We start from the raw sequence: 17,116 nt of genomic DNA, 5'->3' as shown, positions 1-17,116 counted from the left end.
TAAGACAGGGGCTATGCAAGACATCTCGTAGTGGTAGAAGGCAAATATAAAAATAGGAATATTTTTAATACTAATTTGATCCAGTGGAGGAGACATTGCTTGGATGTAAGTTGAGCAGTGATGTTTTTTGTCTTTCATGCCAGCTCTATGTGGCCACTGAAGCCATCCTCATTGCGTTGGTGGGTGCAACTCCTCCCTACCACTGGGATCTCCAAGAGCTCTCAGCTAATCAGAGCCATGGCAACCGTTCAGTGAGCGAGCAGAGAGCTTTTGGGGAATGGCTTCTGATTGCCAATGGCAGTGAGGTGCGCAAGCACGTACACTTTGGCAGCAGCTTCACATCCATAGTCTCTGAGGTAAGTCTGAAATGTGTTTTGCAGCCTCGTGTGTAAATCTTACTGAGGTGGTTCTGGGGGACTCGTTGTACTGCTTTTGTCTTGCATACTAATGCATGTTTTGATTAGCAAATGAAACACGTGCTACCTCCAGTTAGAGAACAGGTAATGTGCTCATGTCTTTACTGGCAACAAAAGCTAGCTTTATATAGCTGTGCAGATCTTGACCAGCATTGTGCTCCGAAACTTTCCACCTTTTCTGTGTGGAAGTTACATACTGCATCCTGCAGCCTGGTTCCACATTTGAGCTGGAATCATGGCATTCATTTTACTAATACGTTTAAAATGCTTTATGGACCCTGAGCTTTTTCTGGGCACCTCTTGAAATTCCCCTGCTGAGCTCCAGTGCATGTACTGCATCCATCATGGAGTTAGCAAGCACTGGAGGAAGTGGCTCCTGCAGTCTTTGCAACTCCACGTATGAGAACATTGGCAGTGGGGAGTCAGGTGGACAAAGCAGCTCCCTCACATTCTATTCCAAAACAAGCTTTAGCTTCGTTGGCACAGCCTCTGTGTGTTTTAAGCAATTTCTCTCATGATCTAGCCACAGTCTCTACAGGAATGATTCCAGACTCTGTGTTGATGTGTGTAGCACCTGCCCTTCCTGGGGCTGTCAGTATCTGTTAATGTCAAATTGTTCTGTACAACAGCCCTGGTTACAAGGCCTGAATGTAGAGCTGAACTGTGGAGTCAAGTGTAGTACCACTTGATAGTTTGTGGCTATTGTCCAGAGGTATTACTGCTATCCAAATTACTCCTGTGAAGCGCTTTATTGGTTAGGACCGTATTAATAAAAATGGCCAGCTTTGGAATAGTACCAAGCCATTGTGTACAAAAGGCATTGCTTCGTATTCTGGCAATAAAGAGGATGAGTACTTATGATACCATTTAAATTAAAATTTTAATGGATGGTGGATTTCTTAAGCATTATTTAAAATTCAGTCAGGTTTTTGAATTTTCTCTGGGGTTTTTCTTTTTTGTTTTTTTTAACTTATCCAAGAATCTTTTACTCTCTTAAACTTGACAAGTCAGACATGCTTGTAGACCCTAGCATATGAGATAGGTTTTGTACAGATTTTTATACTTTTTGGTTGCATAAGTAAGAAATGCAGGTAAAGAACAAAACCTGCATGAGCAATAAAAAAACCTAAAAAATCTCCCCAACCAAAACAAGCCAAAACCCCCAAACCCAAGGCAACTTGTGTAGATTCTGCTTTCTAATTCTTTAGCATGTGTTTTAGTAAAGGCCCATTTGAATAAAATCTTCTTATGTCTTTTGTTTCCCTCTATTAAAATACAGCTTTCATTAATTTGTTAGCTGAATATTTGGTATATTTGGAAGTTATGTGCTAAGCACAACAAGATTTTGAGAGAGAGCATATATATTTGGGGAATATTTCACCACTAATTCGTTATTAATCTGATTTCATGAGTGATTGTAAAGAAGTTTTTTCCTACATTTGAGGAGGACGTGTCAGTGCTTAACCTTGTGGCATCACTGATAACGTAACCATTACGAATTTACACTGAAAAATATTCTGATGTAAAAAGCTTGATTTGTGAATAAGCATAAATGCAGTATGTTTTTATGTAGAAGAGAAAAGCCTTGAGCTCTCTAAAGGGCTTAGATGTTGAGATAAATTTTCAGAACAAATTTTGCTTTGCAACCAAATTATCCCTTAATCCCTGAATGATTCAGAAAGCATCTCATGTCAACAATTTTCATGCTGCCAGCTTTTTAAATTTTTATACCAAAAGTTAGGGCATGATTCTTGTAGCAGTTCTAAAACAAACTGACCGTGTTATTTCAGGATAAAATTAATCTCATATGCAATTATTTTACAAATGTATTTTTCTGAGAATTGTTTTTAAAGTCTGCAGAAGCTTCAAAAGCTTCTGTCATGTTGGTTTCAGTTGAATTTTGTCAGTTTTGGTGCTTTAGGGGTGCATTTCCTACTGTATTAGTAACCACCTCCCTGTTAAAGTAACAATTCAAAATGAAGCAGTTTTAGAAAGTAAGCAAGTTATTTTCTTGGAGCTTATGAATGATGTTTTGTTAGCATCCTAATCTTTGTGAGGTTTAATTGCATCGCTGTGTTCTCCTGATGAGGTAGTTTATAACTGAGCTTTGAAATAATATAAGCTTTGCTAGAAAGGATATTTAATGGGATTTTGGTAGCGGAAGAGGAGATTATGAAGAGAAGATTAGAGTGTTATTGCAGGGATAATGACATAATCACCAGCTTACCAGTACAGGAAGAAGAGTTGGTTGTCACTAAAAGGAAACATTATCTCAAGGTGCAAGAGGAATAGAAAAAGAACAGAAGATGTGGAGTGTTTAGAATACAAAAGGAAATGACTTTTGAACAATGAAAGCATGGCATATTTTCATTCTACACTTCTGAGGGACAAAGAATTTTGTGAGGTTCAACTTGAGACGTTAAGCCTGTAAGAATCAAACATTTCAAGATCAGCTTTGTATTTGGAATTGAAAAGAACTGGAAATTACAAAGTACACTGTAAAAAAGATGTGTGTGCAGAAAACATGACTAACCTGTCTAATTCTACCAAAGTATTTCTCAGGGACAAGACAGTTCATAAAGAGGAGCATGTGCAGGATTATCTTCAGACATAAACCACAACTATTTTTTCACACTGTGTGCCTACACACTGCAGTGACACATCAATAGGTAGAACTGAGTCTATTTAGATTAATAGCTTTATGTGAAAGAAGGCAGAAAAAGGGAAAGTGGGAGAAAGCTGCAAAAATTAGAGTATTGTGAGGAATCTGTTCTTGATTTCAGATTCAAAGACTGCATTTGATTTGGGAGAACTGTGCAGTTGTTAGTATCCTGCAGTGACTTTGGGAGACAACAGTGGGGACTGGTGATTTACTGAATATGATGCTTAGGAGATTTATGCAGAGCTTGATCTTCTTTAAAATATGTATCATCCCCTCCAGCTATTAGCTGTTGGTGAATTGTTTGGATTCTGGTTAATTTGCCTTTTTGTTGTTTTGTTATTCCTGGTTTTTTCTTCCCCCTCCATCCAGTGGTTTTTAATTGGCAATGCATCATACAAAGTCAGTGCTGCCAGTTCTTTCTACTTCAGTGGTGTGTTTGTTGGAGCCATCTCCTTTGGCCAGCTCTCCGATCGCTTCGGGAGGAAGAAAGTCTATCTCACAGGTAACCACTGCCACTCAACAAAATGAATGACGTGGAGGTGTCATGTCCCTGAAGATCAGTGGCAAGAGCCCAGTTTCTGCTGGGAGTTTGATATGCAGCTGTAAATCATGTGCTATGATTTTGGTTTTTTTGGCATTCCAATATACTGGTGCCGTGTAAGTTGAGACAAGAAATTAATATTTCACTATTCAGTTACTGTTTGAATATCCACGAAGTGTTCTGGCTTTGTGAGTCATGCCATAAAGGCTTTCACTCATGCAACTTTGTGCTCATGGGATCTCTGCAAGTTGCAATTATTATTTTTAGTAGTTTTTTAACAGCGTCCTTACATGTATAACCTGTCAGGAATTTGTTGCACCTTTTCTTTCCTGTCTGCATGATTTATTTTTTATGTATTTTTGATCCTTATAATGTTTTGAAGCTCATAAGCTTTCTAACTGTCCCTGGATCAAACAACATTTGAAACAGCACGTTTTGTGTATGTATAAAGTTGTGTGTCAATGGATGAGCATGTAGAGTTTAAAAAATGTTTTATGTTTGTTGTTTTTCTTTTAAGGAACAACCTTCATTCAAAGCACATAAAGGTGGGCCTCCTGTGCAGTGCAAACCCACCATGTATTGTTCCCTGGCAATGTTTCTCTTCTGTGGTTTCTATACACTGGTCTCTGAAAATCTCTCTCTGTCTGAGGAGAGATATTTGGTCATATATTTAACCTGTGGCTTCTGGATCGGGGACAAATATAAAGCCATCTTTAACAGGAGTCAGACAATGGTTCTGAGTGTATAAAAAAAATTGTCTGCCATGAACTGAATTTAAAGGTTCAAACTGCAAGCTGCTTATCAAAAAACCACTCCTTTTGTGTCCCCTCCTTTTTTGATATTGACCCTGTGTATTTAAATTTTTTTTGAAAAAATACTGCCTGCGATAGTATTGTTGACTGTGATGGCTTAGGACAGATGCCAGTGGGGATCAAGTAAAGATATCAGTAAATGCTTCTGCTTCTTCAGGTACCCTTCTAAAACGAAACTTTTTGCCTTATTTTCCAGGTTTTGCTCTTGACATCTTGTTTGCCATTGCAAACGGATTCTCACCCTCGTATGAATTCTTTGCCATTTCTCGATTCTTGGTAGGGGTGATGAATGGTGGGATGTCACTGGTAGCCTTTGTTCTACTGAATGAGTGTGTGGGTACAGCCTACTGGGCATTAGCAGGTAAAGTGCCTTTATTGTCAGAATTCATAGATTTCAGTCTCACACACCGTTTGAGGCACACAAAGCTAACACCATAGCAGTTGCAAATTCAGCTCCACTGGAGCATACCTGTGATCACAGTCTTTGAACTCTGCTTGTTTAATATGAACCATGGACAAGCAGAGTAGATGACGTGGGGCCATTCCGATCTCTGCATCACTCAAGCTGACAAAGATCCAGCTGAAATATCTCCCATGAATGTCACCCAGCTAAATACTCGTCCGAAGTTTGCCACAGCTGAGCTGTATCAGACTGTTGGACTCTGCTAGAACTAAGTGTTCATATGCTAAATATCAATTCTTTCCTTCCTGGCAGTTCTTAAAAAGAAATCAAAAGTGTTTTTATATCATAGGAGGATGAGACAACTCTTGCTTATATGTTAAAAAAAAAAAAAAAAGTTGTCCCAGGCAGTAATTGCCCTTTGAATTTAGAAGGTGCAGACACCCTTAACTGTTTCGGTTGCTAATGTTGGACCTGTCCTTCACATATGGTGTGTGTAACCTGTACTGCTACAGCTCCAGGGCCTGACTTACAAAGCCCAAGAAGTGCTGTGCTGAGACTGTTTTAAACAGGGTATCTTACAAATCATGGGATCTACAAATGAATACTACATATTCCTAAAACTAGCAGTTTTTCAATGTTTTGTAATATTTAGGTTTACACATAGAAAGCTGCATACTTATGCTGCATACACACACGTACTCATATTTGGAATTAGAAGACTTAATTGTTCACAGGGCTTTGTTGGGTGTGGAGGATGTAGAAGAGCACTTTTTGAGCTTTTATTGATCTTTCCAATTAGACATATACCTCTGCTCTGCATGAGTGAAGGACAGGGTATTCTTTGATCAAAGAGCCATGGCTTTGCCTGAATTGCTGAATGAATTTTTGTTAATGAAGACTTAGTTCTTGTCTGATCGCATGTGTTGGGATTTGCTAATGTTTCTTACAGAAATGATAATGTTCTGTTTTGTTTTTAATTGTACGTTAGGTTCTATTGGTGGCTTGTTCTTTGCAGTGGGAATTGCCCAGTATGCTTTATTAGGGTACTTCATTCGTTCCTGGAGGACTCTGGCTGTTGTGGTTAACCTGGAAGGAACACTCGTCTTTCTTCTCTCTCTGTAAGTTGTTCCCAAAACAACAAAACGGAGTAACCATACTATTAAGTCAAGTGCCTTTCTAGGATGGCATGAAATTATGTAAATAAGGTATTTCTCTCAACTTGTAGCCCTCTCCCTCCCCTCCCCCAATGGTCTGTGGTTTCTTCAAATAGTAGTGCTGCAATGTTTGAGCTTGTAAGTCTACATTGTACGGTATGTGCTGTATTACTGTAGATGGGAACAGTCTCTAGAGTAGGAGAGAAGCACATCCTATTCTTCAGCTGGTGTATGTAGATGATCTAAACTGATGTGCTCCAAGGCACTATAAATACGTGGGAAAAGAGACAGGAATGGTTTCATGGTTTTGTGATAATGTGATGCTTGTGTTCACACAGAAGGAACAGCATCAAAATTGCTTGCCTTTTCAGTCTTAAAGGTAGCATGCAAAAAAAAAAATGGGAAGCTCCCTTTAATTTTTCAAATGTGATATTTTTGAAGATAGTAGGGACTTTGTGTTTGTCAATTTCAACACTGAAAGCTTTGTGACGCAGTGTGCTCTTTTCTTACATACTTCCTGACATCTAAATCTCAGTAACTGAAAGAATGAAACTACTTTAGCTGCTGTTTAAACTAGAGGATTTTTCCTTTCCAGTATCTACTTCACTTCAGTAACTCTTTGAATAAAGCTTTTTTTGCTTCTCAAAAAGTCCTCACACCCTTTCAAAGGAAGCATCAGAACTCAGGGAAAGGTCTTTGAGGCTGTTCTTGAGGTCAAAGGCAGAGATGACACATTAGATATTTCAAAACCTTGTGGTGCTTGGGACCCTTGGGGAAAAAAATTAACTTTCAGATTGATATGTTCAACTTTTTAAAGTGAGTTATGCTTGCAACTTCAAAGCTGTGCTCAGAGGCCTATATTTCCTCTAAGAAAAAGGTTTTTTCAATTCCAAATTTCATACTGCCTCCCTGCCATATTGCTTAAAAATTACTCTATGTAGAAAATACTATCAGATTTTTATCCTGGGGAAGAAAATACGTTCCTTTCTAAGCCTTTTTCTTTGGTGAAAACACAGAATCACATTCTTTTAAACTTAGAGGAAAAATATAATTTTAGATCAGAGGCAAAAATCTTAAAAAGCTTCTGGCAAAAGGCTAAAGTTTAAATTAGTCCTGGAAGTCTGAAAGTAATAGAAGATCTGTTTAGTAGACAATGTTGGAGTTACAGACCTGTCAAGTGAACACTGCACATGAGGAGCATGACCTTTGCAGAGTTTCTGCCTTCTTGTCTACGGGAGAGAATTTGGGAAAAAGCTGGAAAATGGGAAATGAAAGCTGGTCTTATGGAAAATGAGAAATAGGTCTTACAAAAACATCCTGTGTTACTTGTAGTAATGTGTCCCTCCTTAATTCTGAATTCTCCAAAGACAGGATCCTAATCATACTATAACTTGTAATATTGTGCTATGTGTGTATATGTGTATGCACTCAATGTAATTTCTTGGTATCTAAATTATGTATGACATATGTTTCCTTTCAACATGCTTTGCTTCTGTTTCAATAAGTGAATTTTATACCTGAAGGGTTGTTTGAAAAACTCTTTATTATACTGAAGTGTATTTCAGCCTTATTCCTTTAGACAAGTTCAGCTTCATAGAGAAGAAAATCCCTAAAGGTGTCTGTGTGTGTGTGTGTTTCAGATTCATTCCCGAGTCCCCCCGCTGGCTCTATTCCCAGGGCCGTCTGAACGAGGCAGAAGATGCCCTCTACCTCATTGCAAAGAGGAACCGCAAGCAGAAATGCACTTTCTCATTAAAACTCCCAGCAGAGAGGAGCTCCAGAGAGGCTGGCAGCTTTCTGGACCTGTTCCGATACAGGATTCTCTTGGGACGCACCTTGATCATGATGTTCACCTGGTACTTGAAATACTTTGTAGGCCCAGCTGTGCTACTGCGACCTCTTTAAGTCTTTGAGAGAATATGGTACTGAGAATTGGCTTGTCCTACAGATTGTTAGGGGCAACGTACCTAAAAAGGATCCTAACACAAAGCTGTTTTTACAGTCCAGTTCTGAGGTGTTTTGTGTCTGCATTTCTATCTTGCTTTTTGAGTATCAAAATAGTTGAGAACTACCTCTTCTGTTCTGACCCTCAAGGCTGCTGAGATTAGTCACACTGTCCTCCTCTTAGGCCCAGTGCTGTCAGTATCTTGTCACATGGATTATTCCTTGTTTTGTGAGTAAGGAGCCCATTAGCAGGTGGGTGGCCTACCTTGTCTAATGAGCATGTTTGTTTTCTTAAGAGAAAGTGCTGCCAGTGCTGGCAGTTGGTGTAGTGAGGAGCAGGAGCCTGTGATGCTCCCTCTAGTCACTAGCAGAAATTTAACTCCGAAAGGGCCTGGTTTTTTTCAGATACCTCGCTAGCCCTGAGGTCTTTTGGTGGTACTTTAAAGAAATCTTATGCGGTACATGGTATGCAGGTCCTCAGGCATTACTTCTCATATAGTTGCTTTTATAATGCATATATTTGGGAAAGACGTATTAAGAATAAAATTATTTTGCCAGCATACAACACTGAGCTGTTTTCCTGTTGCTTTTCCAAATGCTTACTACAGAATAAATAGCTGATTGTTCTCTTCCTTAAATGAGAATTGCTGATTTACTGCAGAATGAATTAGTGACCAGTTTCTTTCCTCTCTGTAAAGACAACTGCCTTTACTGACATGGGGGCTAACATGACAATAGGGTTACAAAAGAAAAGTTAAACAGTTGGAGAATGAGTAAAACTGGATCAGGGTGTAGAAATTAAAAGAAGGGTGAAGTGTTACTTGAACTGCTTGAGAAATTTGGTTTACACGCAATTGGAAAAAGTGTGGATGAAAGTGTAACCTGATAAAAACAAAAGGGACAAAGACATTTCTGAAGTCAAATAATACAGTTGTGATTGTGTTTTAACTGTATTCTGGTTTATGCACATTCTTCTTAAGTGTAGTCTTAAGTTTTACTCAGTAGTAAGTCAGGAATTGGGTCTGTGCTGAGACATAATGGTTTATTTGCCTAGAAAGCATCATACAGAGAAACATTTTAGACCTATCTGCTGAACACTAAATATAGTTTGTCATATATTCTGCCAGACCAGTGCTTCAATTTGGCAGGCAGTGTCAGCTTTGATTTTACTTTTTTTTTCCTGTCTTTTGCAGGTTTGTGTGCAGCTTGGTTTACTATGGTCTTACCCTTAATGTGGGTGACTTAGGTGGAAGTATTTACGCCAATTTAGCCCTGTCAGGCTTGATAGAAATCCCAGCGTACCCAATCTGTATTTACTTGATTAACCAAAAGTGGTAAGTGTGGAATTTATTAACCCATTCAGGATTTCGTTACAACTTTTCTCAAAGATAGGTTTCCTGTGTATCACACCTCCTAGCTTATATCTGTTGTGTGGGGCTTCCCACTTCAATGTGAAAGTGCCATTGATTTATCTCTATTTCAGATAGCAGTTCAACTTGTTTTCAGTCGCTCATCTAATGGTGAGGCATGTCCCTGGCTCAGACGGGGTTGATGTAGCTCGGTGGAAGCTGCGCTGACTGCAGGCTAACACTAGATAGCGTCCTTCCCACCGCTGCCCCGTGATCCCGTCCTCTCTGCTGGGACAGAGCTACGCGACTTCACTCTGCTGGAGCTGTGTGTGGTCTCCTGCAATAGCAGTACCTGTGTGAACTACTGTGTGAGGAGAGCAGACACTCAGCTTTTTCCTGAACCACGATACTCTGGACAATGTCTCTCAGTTTTTTCCTCCCAACCTCTCTTCTGTGTCTCCTGAGGAGGTTTACAAATGTCACACACAGCGGGAGGCAACTCTAAATCCTAGAAATTGTCAGTCGCTGTATAAAGTTGGCACTCATTTTGTTAAGTGTGCAGCAGAAGCTTGTTTAAAAACGGTGTGAGAGGAAGTGTTGGTGGAAGATGGTATTCAGAATTCCCAACTGCAAATAAAGAGTTAGTGTGAATTTAGAGGATTCATTACTTTGCAACGCACAAACCCAATGCAGAATATAAACCTTTGTTATCTTTGCGTATCAGGTTTGGTCGGAAGCGAACATTGAGTGCGTTTCTGTTCCTGGGAGGATTGGCTTGTCTTATTGTCATGTTTCTGCCTAAGAAGAAAGGTAAGTATTGTTTCGTTTCTGGAGTATGTGGTAACAATTGGTAAAGGCAGCATCCTACAGCCTAAGAGTTTGATGGTTGCTGGAAGATTAGGCTCACACCACATGCGAGTCTCAATTTTTGAAGCCCGAGAAGCCAACTCAAAGAATAAGCAGTAACCTTCTTAAGACCTTAGATAAAACTTGTATTAGAAAGGTTTGGATTTGAATTTTTGCCTTTGGATTCTGCCCTTTACTTCTGTTCACATCAGTTGCTCATTTCGAGTGTTTCTGATGTAATCGCAGTGAACGATGTTTTGTGTGGTATCTCCATTAGCCAGGTGATATCTTAGTGTAAGTAGTACCCATGTGACTTGGATGTATCTCTCCAAATGGAAGATCAATGTCAGAAGATCAGAAGAATTGAGTGATGGGGCAAGTCTCCATCTTTCCCTCACTGCTCTGTAATGTTCAAGAGTAGTGTGATTGTTGTAATAGTAATGTGACCACATAACTTACAGCTCAGAGAACATTCTGATAAACTTCTGAATTGGGGGGGTTCTTTAAGAAATGTGAAGTTAAACTCAAATTGTTTAAAGATGCACTAATGTTAATTTTCAGATTACGTAGCAATTTTTCTTTTTAAGACCAGATAGATAAATTCACCTTGCTTGTAAGATTTGTGGATGTATATTACCTTTCATAAAGTGAGAGAATCTTTCAAACACTTGAAGAGTGATTCAAGAAATTAAACATCTATGACAGAGTACAGAAGTTGCTCTAGATGGCAGTGGGTCTAACAGGTAAAGCTTTTTTAAAGCAGTACAACTCAAGTTTTCAGAAATATTCCAGATGCTAGAGCGTGGACACTTGGAGATATTCTGGTTTGGCTGGTACCAGTCATCAAGTAGTTTTTGCATTTCGCTCCAAACTTAACATGTGAAAAGAGGGGACAGAACTGTGAGACCCCAGGAAATCAGCTGTATACTGGACTGCCCAAGTCAGGCAAGGGTGAAGTGCCTTAGGAAGTGGAATGGCTCACTGGCCGGAAGGAGGCACTTGTCTTCACTGGGCATGAGCTCCGATTTGCCTGATACAAGCAAATAAGCACTGGCTGTTCTGACAAACTAAGCTGGGTGGGAAATTTGGTATGGTTCTTTACAGCATCTTCCTTTCAATGTAAAAATGTTAGAAACATGCTGTCATCCTATAGAAATGACAGTGAACAGGACTCTTGTTAAAAAAAAAAAAGGGATAACTTTTGGAAAATGTATCTGTTATACTTTTCTTCAACTTTCTGATAGAATTAATTTAGTATCTAAGTAGTGGTAGACTCTGAAAATACTGAGTTGTAGTTTCAGCTTTTAGATTCTTCACTAAATTCCTTTTCACACCATACTGTTGTGTGATTGAAATGATTAGAGGTGTATTTGAGTGCTCAAAAGCATTACAAGGGTCACATTTTCTCTCTCAGATACTGGAGTGTTTGCAGTGGTGAATAGTCACTCTCTGTCTTTGCTGGGAAAACTGACAATCAGTGCTGCTTTTAACATTGTCTACATCTACACATCAGAACTTTATCCTACAGTCATCAGGTAACACAAGTTAATTTTAAGTCTTCATTTTTCTGGTTCTCTTACATGATCATCTTTTATTTGTCTTAATTTTTTTCTATTAACTGTAATTTTTAACTTGAATTTTTCAGTTACGTATAATGATTATATGTAGTTTTACATCTGAGAATTCTTCCCTTATCCTCTTCTCACTTCTTCTTCCATCAAATTTGCAGTGTTCTCTTCACACTAACCATGTTTTTATGTAACAGTAAAATAGACCTCTAGCTGCTTGGCCTGCTTACAACTCCCCTTCTAGTAATGAGGATAACAATAGCACTGCTGATATTTCTTTTAATTAGTGCTTTATAAAACCAGACAACTCTATCATCATACTTGCTAAACCAGGAACATCGAAGATGACTGGTCAGTAAGCTTTGTAAAAGTAACTTGATGCTTCGTAGGCTGTGTGTAAGCAACAGTAAGGTTTCATTCACTAGAGGCAAAAGTACCTTGTGCTTGTGCTGACAGAGCAGACAGAAGATTCTGCCATATGGGTGCATATGATGGTCAGCCACCAGTGAAACTGTACTGTGGTGTTTTTCACGAGTGGGTAAATCTGCTGATAAATAGGATTTGTATAAATACATTCTGCCAGAGTTTCAGACAGAGGCAAGATGCACGAATTGAAATCACACTTGTTCTGCCTCACTATGTGTGTATGTAAAAATTCTGAATGTAAAGGGGATTTTTGCTTCATTTTAATCACAAAAACATGTTTCATTCCTGTCCTCAGATGCTTTCAGTTGCATTTGACTTTTCTTTGCCAGTTAATGTGCTCGGGGTGATGACTGATGAGTCTTTTTCCTTGCTCAATAACACTTTGCAAAAGATTAATTATTTTTGGTTTTTTTCATAGGAATGTTGGAATGGGTGCCTGCTCCATGTTTTCCCGTGTTGGTGGAATCATTGCGCCTTTTGTCCCTTCATTGGTTTGTCTGAACTTCTGTTATGTATATTTTTGTTTCGTGGTTCTGGTGCATCAGAGGCTTATAGAGATGGGAATGTTTGGGATAAATGATATATATGAACTAAGATACATAAATTGCCTATCTTAACAGTATCATGGTAGGCCAAAGGCATTGCAGTATCATCTGTGTGATTAGACAAAATCTCAGCATTATTTAATTTAGAAGGTATTTTAGCTCAGTTAGAATTTTGGGACCTAGCTAGGGGACCTTAAAATACAATAATTTCAAATCACCAAGATGGTGATACCAATTTCAAATGCTACGTAAGCGATAGCAAAAGACCCATGCGGTTAAAAGAATTACTGCATCAAAATTAAGCATATGGGCTCAATAACTCATATTTTTGAGAAAAAATGAGTTTTACTGACAGTGCACTTCATTAAATATCCATGGATTATTAAATATCAGCCAAGCAGTTCATCTTTCAGTAAATGAAGATGATGTGGAGATCTGATACACTGGCAAGACAAAGAAGGATTCTGAAGAACAAAACGTGGGGATGATACTGTTACTTTCCTCAGCTTAGAGTGTTAAGTGTATGCAGGTAAAAGTGTGCCAGTTTTTCCCAGCTGTTTGCTGAGGCCCAGTGACAATTCCTTTAATGTGACAGATTTCATCTCAGATAATTTTCCTCTCTGCCATTTGCCATCTTACATGTGAGGCAGAAGGTTAGCAAAAGGGCAGGTGAGCACAGGGAGCCTTTTAATCTGCAGAATGAAGCACTGGGCAGGTGAGAGCGTGAGCACCTCTAGGGAACAACAGGCAAAGCCAAGACTGCTGCCAGTCTACCAGGTGGATTTAATAGGCAGCTTTTATGTAGCAGTTGGGGCATCCATTATATTGTGTCAGAGATTTGATACTGCATGAGACACAAATCTTGGATCATAATGTTTGAAAAGGTTCCATGAAAATGAAAATAGTTCTGGTTAAATAACAAATGAACATTGATTTGAGAAAACAATCAATTATTTTTGTGTTTTGCAATTCCTTCCAGTATTTTAATACATTTTCAGTGTCTTTTGTCTGGAGCTCTATCTTAATAGTAAGAATAGGAAAAGTTAACTGCTGAGATAAGAGATGAAATGTTGGTCTTTTAGTTGATCATAGCCTGTTATTTTCCTCAGCTTAGAATTGCTCTTTACAAGGTGAATTTTTGAAACAAATTGCTAAACTCTCCCTTTTTAAAAATAAGCCTACTTTGCTGTGAAAACAGGGGTAATCATCAGAAGAAGAGTATAAACATTGCTTAGGCTGTCAGAGGTGATGCCAGGAATGCCAAAGCTCAGTTGAAGCTAAAACTAGCAAGGAACATAAATAGGAATTCTGTCAGCTAAAGGAAAGCTTTCTGTCAGTGAAAATGCCTGTTGATGAATGGGATGGGCATCCATGCCATTGGTGGGTGACATGGAATTAGCTGAAATACTTGTACTTCAGTTTTGAAAGACAAAGCTTGCCTCCAAGACTCTCTGCCTGTCAGCGCAGTCGAGGAAGCAGAAGGCCACCAAACAGTAGGAGGAGCAATAGGTTCAAGAACACTTAGAGCTGAAAGCTTTCCATTCCATGGGATAAGATTCTATAAGAATGGTCGGGATAGTGAAGCAAGTGTTCATCTGTGATAACTATTGTAGTGAAGGATCACTGGTAGCTGTGGGAGGAAAAAGGCTAATCCTGTGTGTGTCTTAAATATCAGATAGTGGCACCAGGAACCTCTGATCCAGTCTGTGGGAAGATTGAGACATGACCTCCCAGAGTCTGTTTATAAGCACGTGAAGGCAAGGAAGGTAACTAGGATCACTGAACATGGATTTATTAAGGACAGTTCCTTCTCAGCCAGTTTGATTTGATAGTCAGCCATTTCATCACAGAAGGCAATATGGATGAGGAAAGGGAGGAGTACAGGGAAGGCTTTTGTAAGGCTTTTGACACTCACCAACATTGTTAGCGTATGTTTATCACAAGTTTTGGCTTGGGGATTAGATAGGAAATTTGGAAAATAATGTTCTTGAGAGGCTTAATGCAGCCTGGAACAATCTACTTGGAGGGAAAATTGCTGTCCTTGGCATTTTGTTGATATTTGATTGTGTGGAGTGGTGACTAACCTGGTCTAGTTGTGGCTGTAGTTGTGCTTAGAGTAGGTGGTTGGCCTAGATGACCTCAAGAGATTTCCACGCAGCATGCCTGTGTTCCTGTGATATCTATTCCTTTCTACAAAGGGATGTTGCATTTGTTAAAAAGTACGTATGTTAGAGGCAAGAATTGAGCTCAAATTTAGCAGGTATTTCTTTTAAAGTTCATGACAAAATCTGTGGAGTTGTAATAGTATTGACAAGATACAATTGACAATACTGGTAAAAAGCCCAACCAACCAACCAACCAAAAAAGCCCACAGCAGAAGGATTGGTGACTTTTGTACTAAACAGGAACACAAACACTGCCAGATGGAATGGTTGTAAAGGCTAGCTCCTTTAATATGCAATATGAACTACAAGGAACCAATCTCAACCTAACTCTGTTATTTTTTCCAGAAATCTGTACAGTGGTCTCTGCCTTACATTGTGTTTGGAGCAACTGGTCTGTTGTCTGGGCTCTTAAGCTTATTGTTGCCAGAGACCTTAAACAGCCCTTTGCTAGAAACTATATCAGACCTGCAAGTGTGCTCATACTGGAGGCTGGGTGATGAAGCCATGTCATTACAAGCCCTAGATGGCTCACAGGTATACTAATTCTTTTCCTAGTACTTTTCTGTTGTGTTTATTTCAGCTGTCAGCTTGAATCTGCCACTCTAAATAGATTAGGATAGTGATTCTTGGCCTGTGGAGTATAGGCCCCAAGGAGAAGATGGTGTAGCAACCCTACCATCATGTCTGAAATGTTTTCTGGAAACGCAGGCTGAAGTATAGCTGGATTAATTCATCCCTTCAAGGCCACAAGCTTACAACATTTCCCTTTAGGATAAAATGATGTCTGTGTGTCTCTAATCTCTAAGACTGATTGCTGCAGTTTGCTTCATCCAGAGCTGGACACAGAAGCTTGAGAAGCCTTAGATGTTAACAGAACCAGAAGCCTGTTCGTGAAGGGCTGCTCTCAAAGGCAGCACACTGCTTCTGAGCTGCCCCAGTTATCAGGTCTGTCCTGCAGAGGCTCTAAATGGGTTAAAGCCAGCCTAGCCTCTGAGATCTCTCCCACTATTGACTCTGGGAAATGAGATGAATTGAAAACACTGGAACTACAAAACTTCCAGGTATAAGCATAAATAAAAGCAGGATGTTTTTCAATGAAGTTTCCTTGAATTGTGTTTTTCATATCGCTTTATTTTGTTAAACTCCTGGACACCTCTTCAGGTGTCTGTATCTTCCAGTCATGTGGAGGTTTTTTGACATGGTTGTTCCTCTGTGAATTAAGTGGGATTAGAAAGAAGTAGCTAGAGAGATGGAAGGGGGGTGTTTGAATTTGGGTAAAGTTTTAAAGTTTAAATCCTGGTCCCAAAACTTTTAAGTATCGAGGGACTTACAGAAATAGAATAAGTAGTCAGAAGACTTGAAGGGAAACTCATAACAAAAAATGTTAGTTGCCCCATTAGGCTGAGATGAAACAGGATCCTTTTAACACCTTTTACTTTCATTTGAATAGTTTTTGGCAAGCCCTACGAGATTCACAGGTAGTCATACTTATTTTCACAGCCATCACATATTTCTGGAATGGGGACATTTGCTTCCTATCAGAAATTTCAATATGTTGCCTTGTTTACAAAGTTTAGCTGTAATAGTTGTTGACAGGACAGCACCCTTGAAGAAAGGTTGAAAGAGGCAGCCCTGTAACCATTAATTTTGTACTTTAGCTACTTTACATGTGTATTTTATAAACATTTTCAACCATACTGGATAATGTGTTATGGCACCACATTCTTGCTGACTACACAAATCCACCATACACGTTTACGTGAGCCGTTATTTTGGTAATGACATGATTATTACGTCTTAATTGTGCAGATGGTTTACCAACAAAAGCAATTCTTGCAAGCAGTGCAGGTGTTACAACTTAGAGATGGGAAGTCACATTTTTATTACCCTTTGAGGTGACAAATATTGTCTGTTAGTATTCCCACAAATTGGTTCACTTACGTTAGTCAGTCTTCTCAGGTTTAAATCTTCTTTGTGCTTCTTTAGGCTTCTTAAAAATTCCAACTGAACAGGACCCACGAAAGGAAAAAAAAATTGAATGTTCTTCAGAAACATTTTGCCCAGATGGATTAAAATTACTGAATCCAAATGAAAAAGTCATTGGTTCGGGCCTTAACTAATCCTGTAACTTCAGTGAAGTTATATCTGGAATGTCTGTGACACATTAGGGATTTATTTTAAAGCTCACAAAGAAAGTGCTGATAAAAAAGCTGTTAAACATTAACCCTATTTGACAAGGCCGTGAGAGGTCTTACTAAGCTGTTGTGAGAAAGATTTAGAATTTA

At 39.1% G+C, this 17,116-nt stretch overlaps 1 protein-coding gene across 3 annotated transcripts in view; it reads left to right on the top strand.

The window, feature by feature from the left end:
• The window catches only part of SLC22A15 (solute carrier family 22 member 15), a 45,387-nt gene that overhangs the window by 12,777 nt on the left and 15,494 nt on the right, over positions 1 to 17,116 (top strand). For all 3 annotated transcript variants that reach the window (XM_048293918.1, XM_048293919.1, XM_048293920.1), the window contains exons 2-11: positions 144 to 356; positions 3,448 to 3,580; positions 4,628 to 4,792; positions 5,823 to 5,952; positions 7,629 to 7,844; positions 9,126 to 9,266; positions 10,006 to 10,091; positions 11,542 to 11,662; positions 12,540 to 12,612; positions 15,177 to 15,365. In XM_048293918.1, coding sequence (XP_048149875.1) covers positions 144 to 356; positions 3,448 to 3,580; positions 4,628 to 4,792; positions 5,823 to 5,952; positions 7,629 to 7,844; positions 9,126 to 9,266; positions 10,006 to 10,091; positions 11,542 to 11,662; positions 12,540 to 12,612; positions 15,177 to 15,365 — 1,467 coding nt within the window. The remainder of the gene's footprint in view (positions 1 to 143; positions 357 to 3,447; positions 3,581 to 4,627; positions 4,793 to 5,822; positions 5,953 to 7,628; positions 7,845 to 9,125; positions 9,267 to 10,005; positions 10,092 to 11,541; positions 11,663 to 12,539; positions 12,613 to 15,176; positions 15,366 to 17,116) is intronic.

Source organism: Corvus hawaiiensis, chromosome 2, assembly GCF_020740725.1.
Source record: "Corvus hawaiiensis isolate bCorHaw1 chromosome 2, bCorHaw1.pri.cur, whole genome shotgun sequence".
In the NCBI taxonomy this organism is placed as follows: domain Eukaryota; kingdom Metazoa; phylum Chordata; class Aves; order Passeriformes; family Corvidae; genus Corvus; species Corvus hawaiiensis.
The sequence above is the reverse complement of the archived record's forward strand: the minus strand, read 5'-3'. Positions and strand labels throughout refer to the sequence as shown.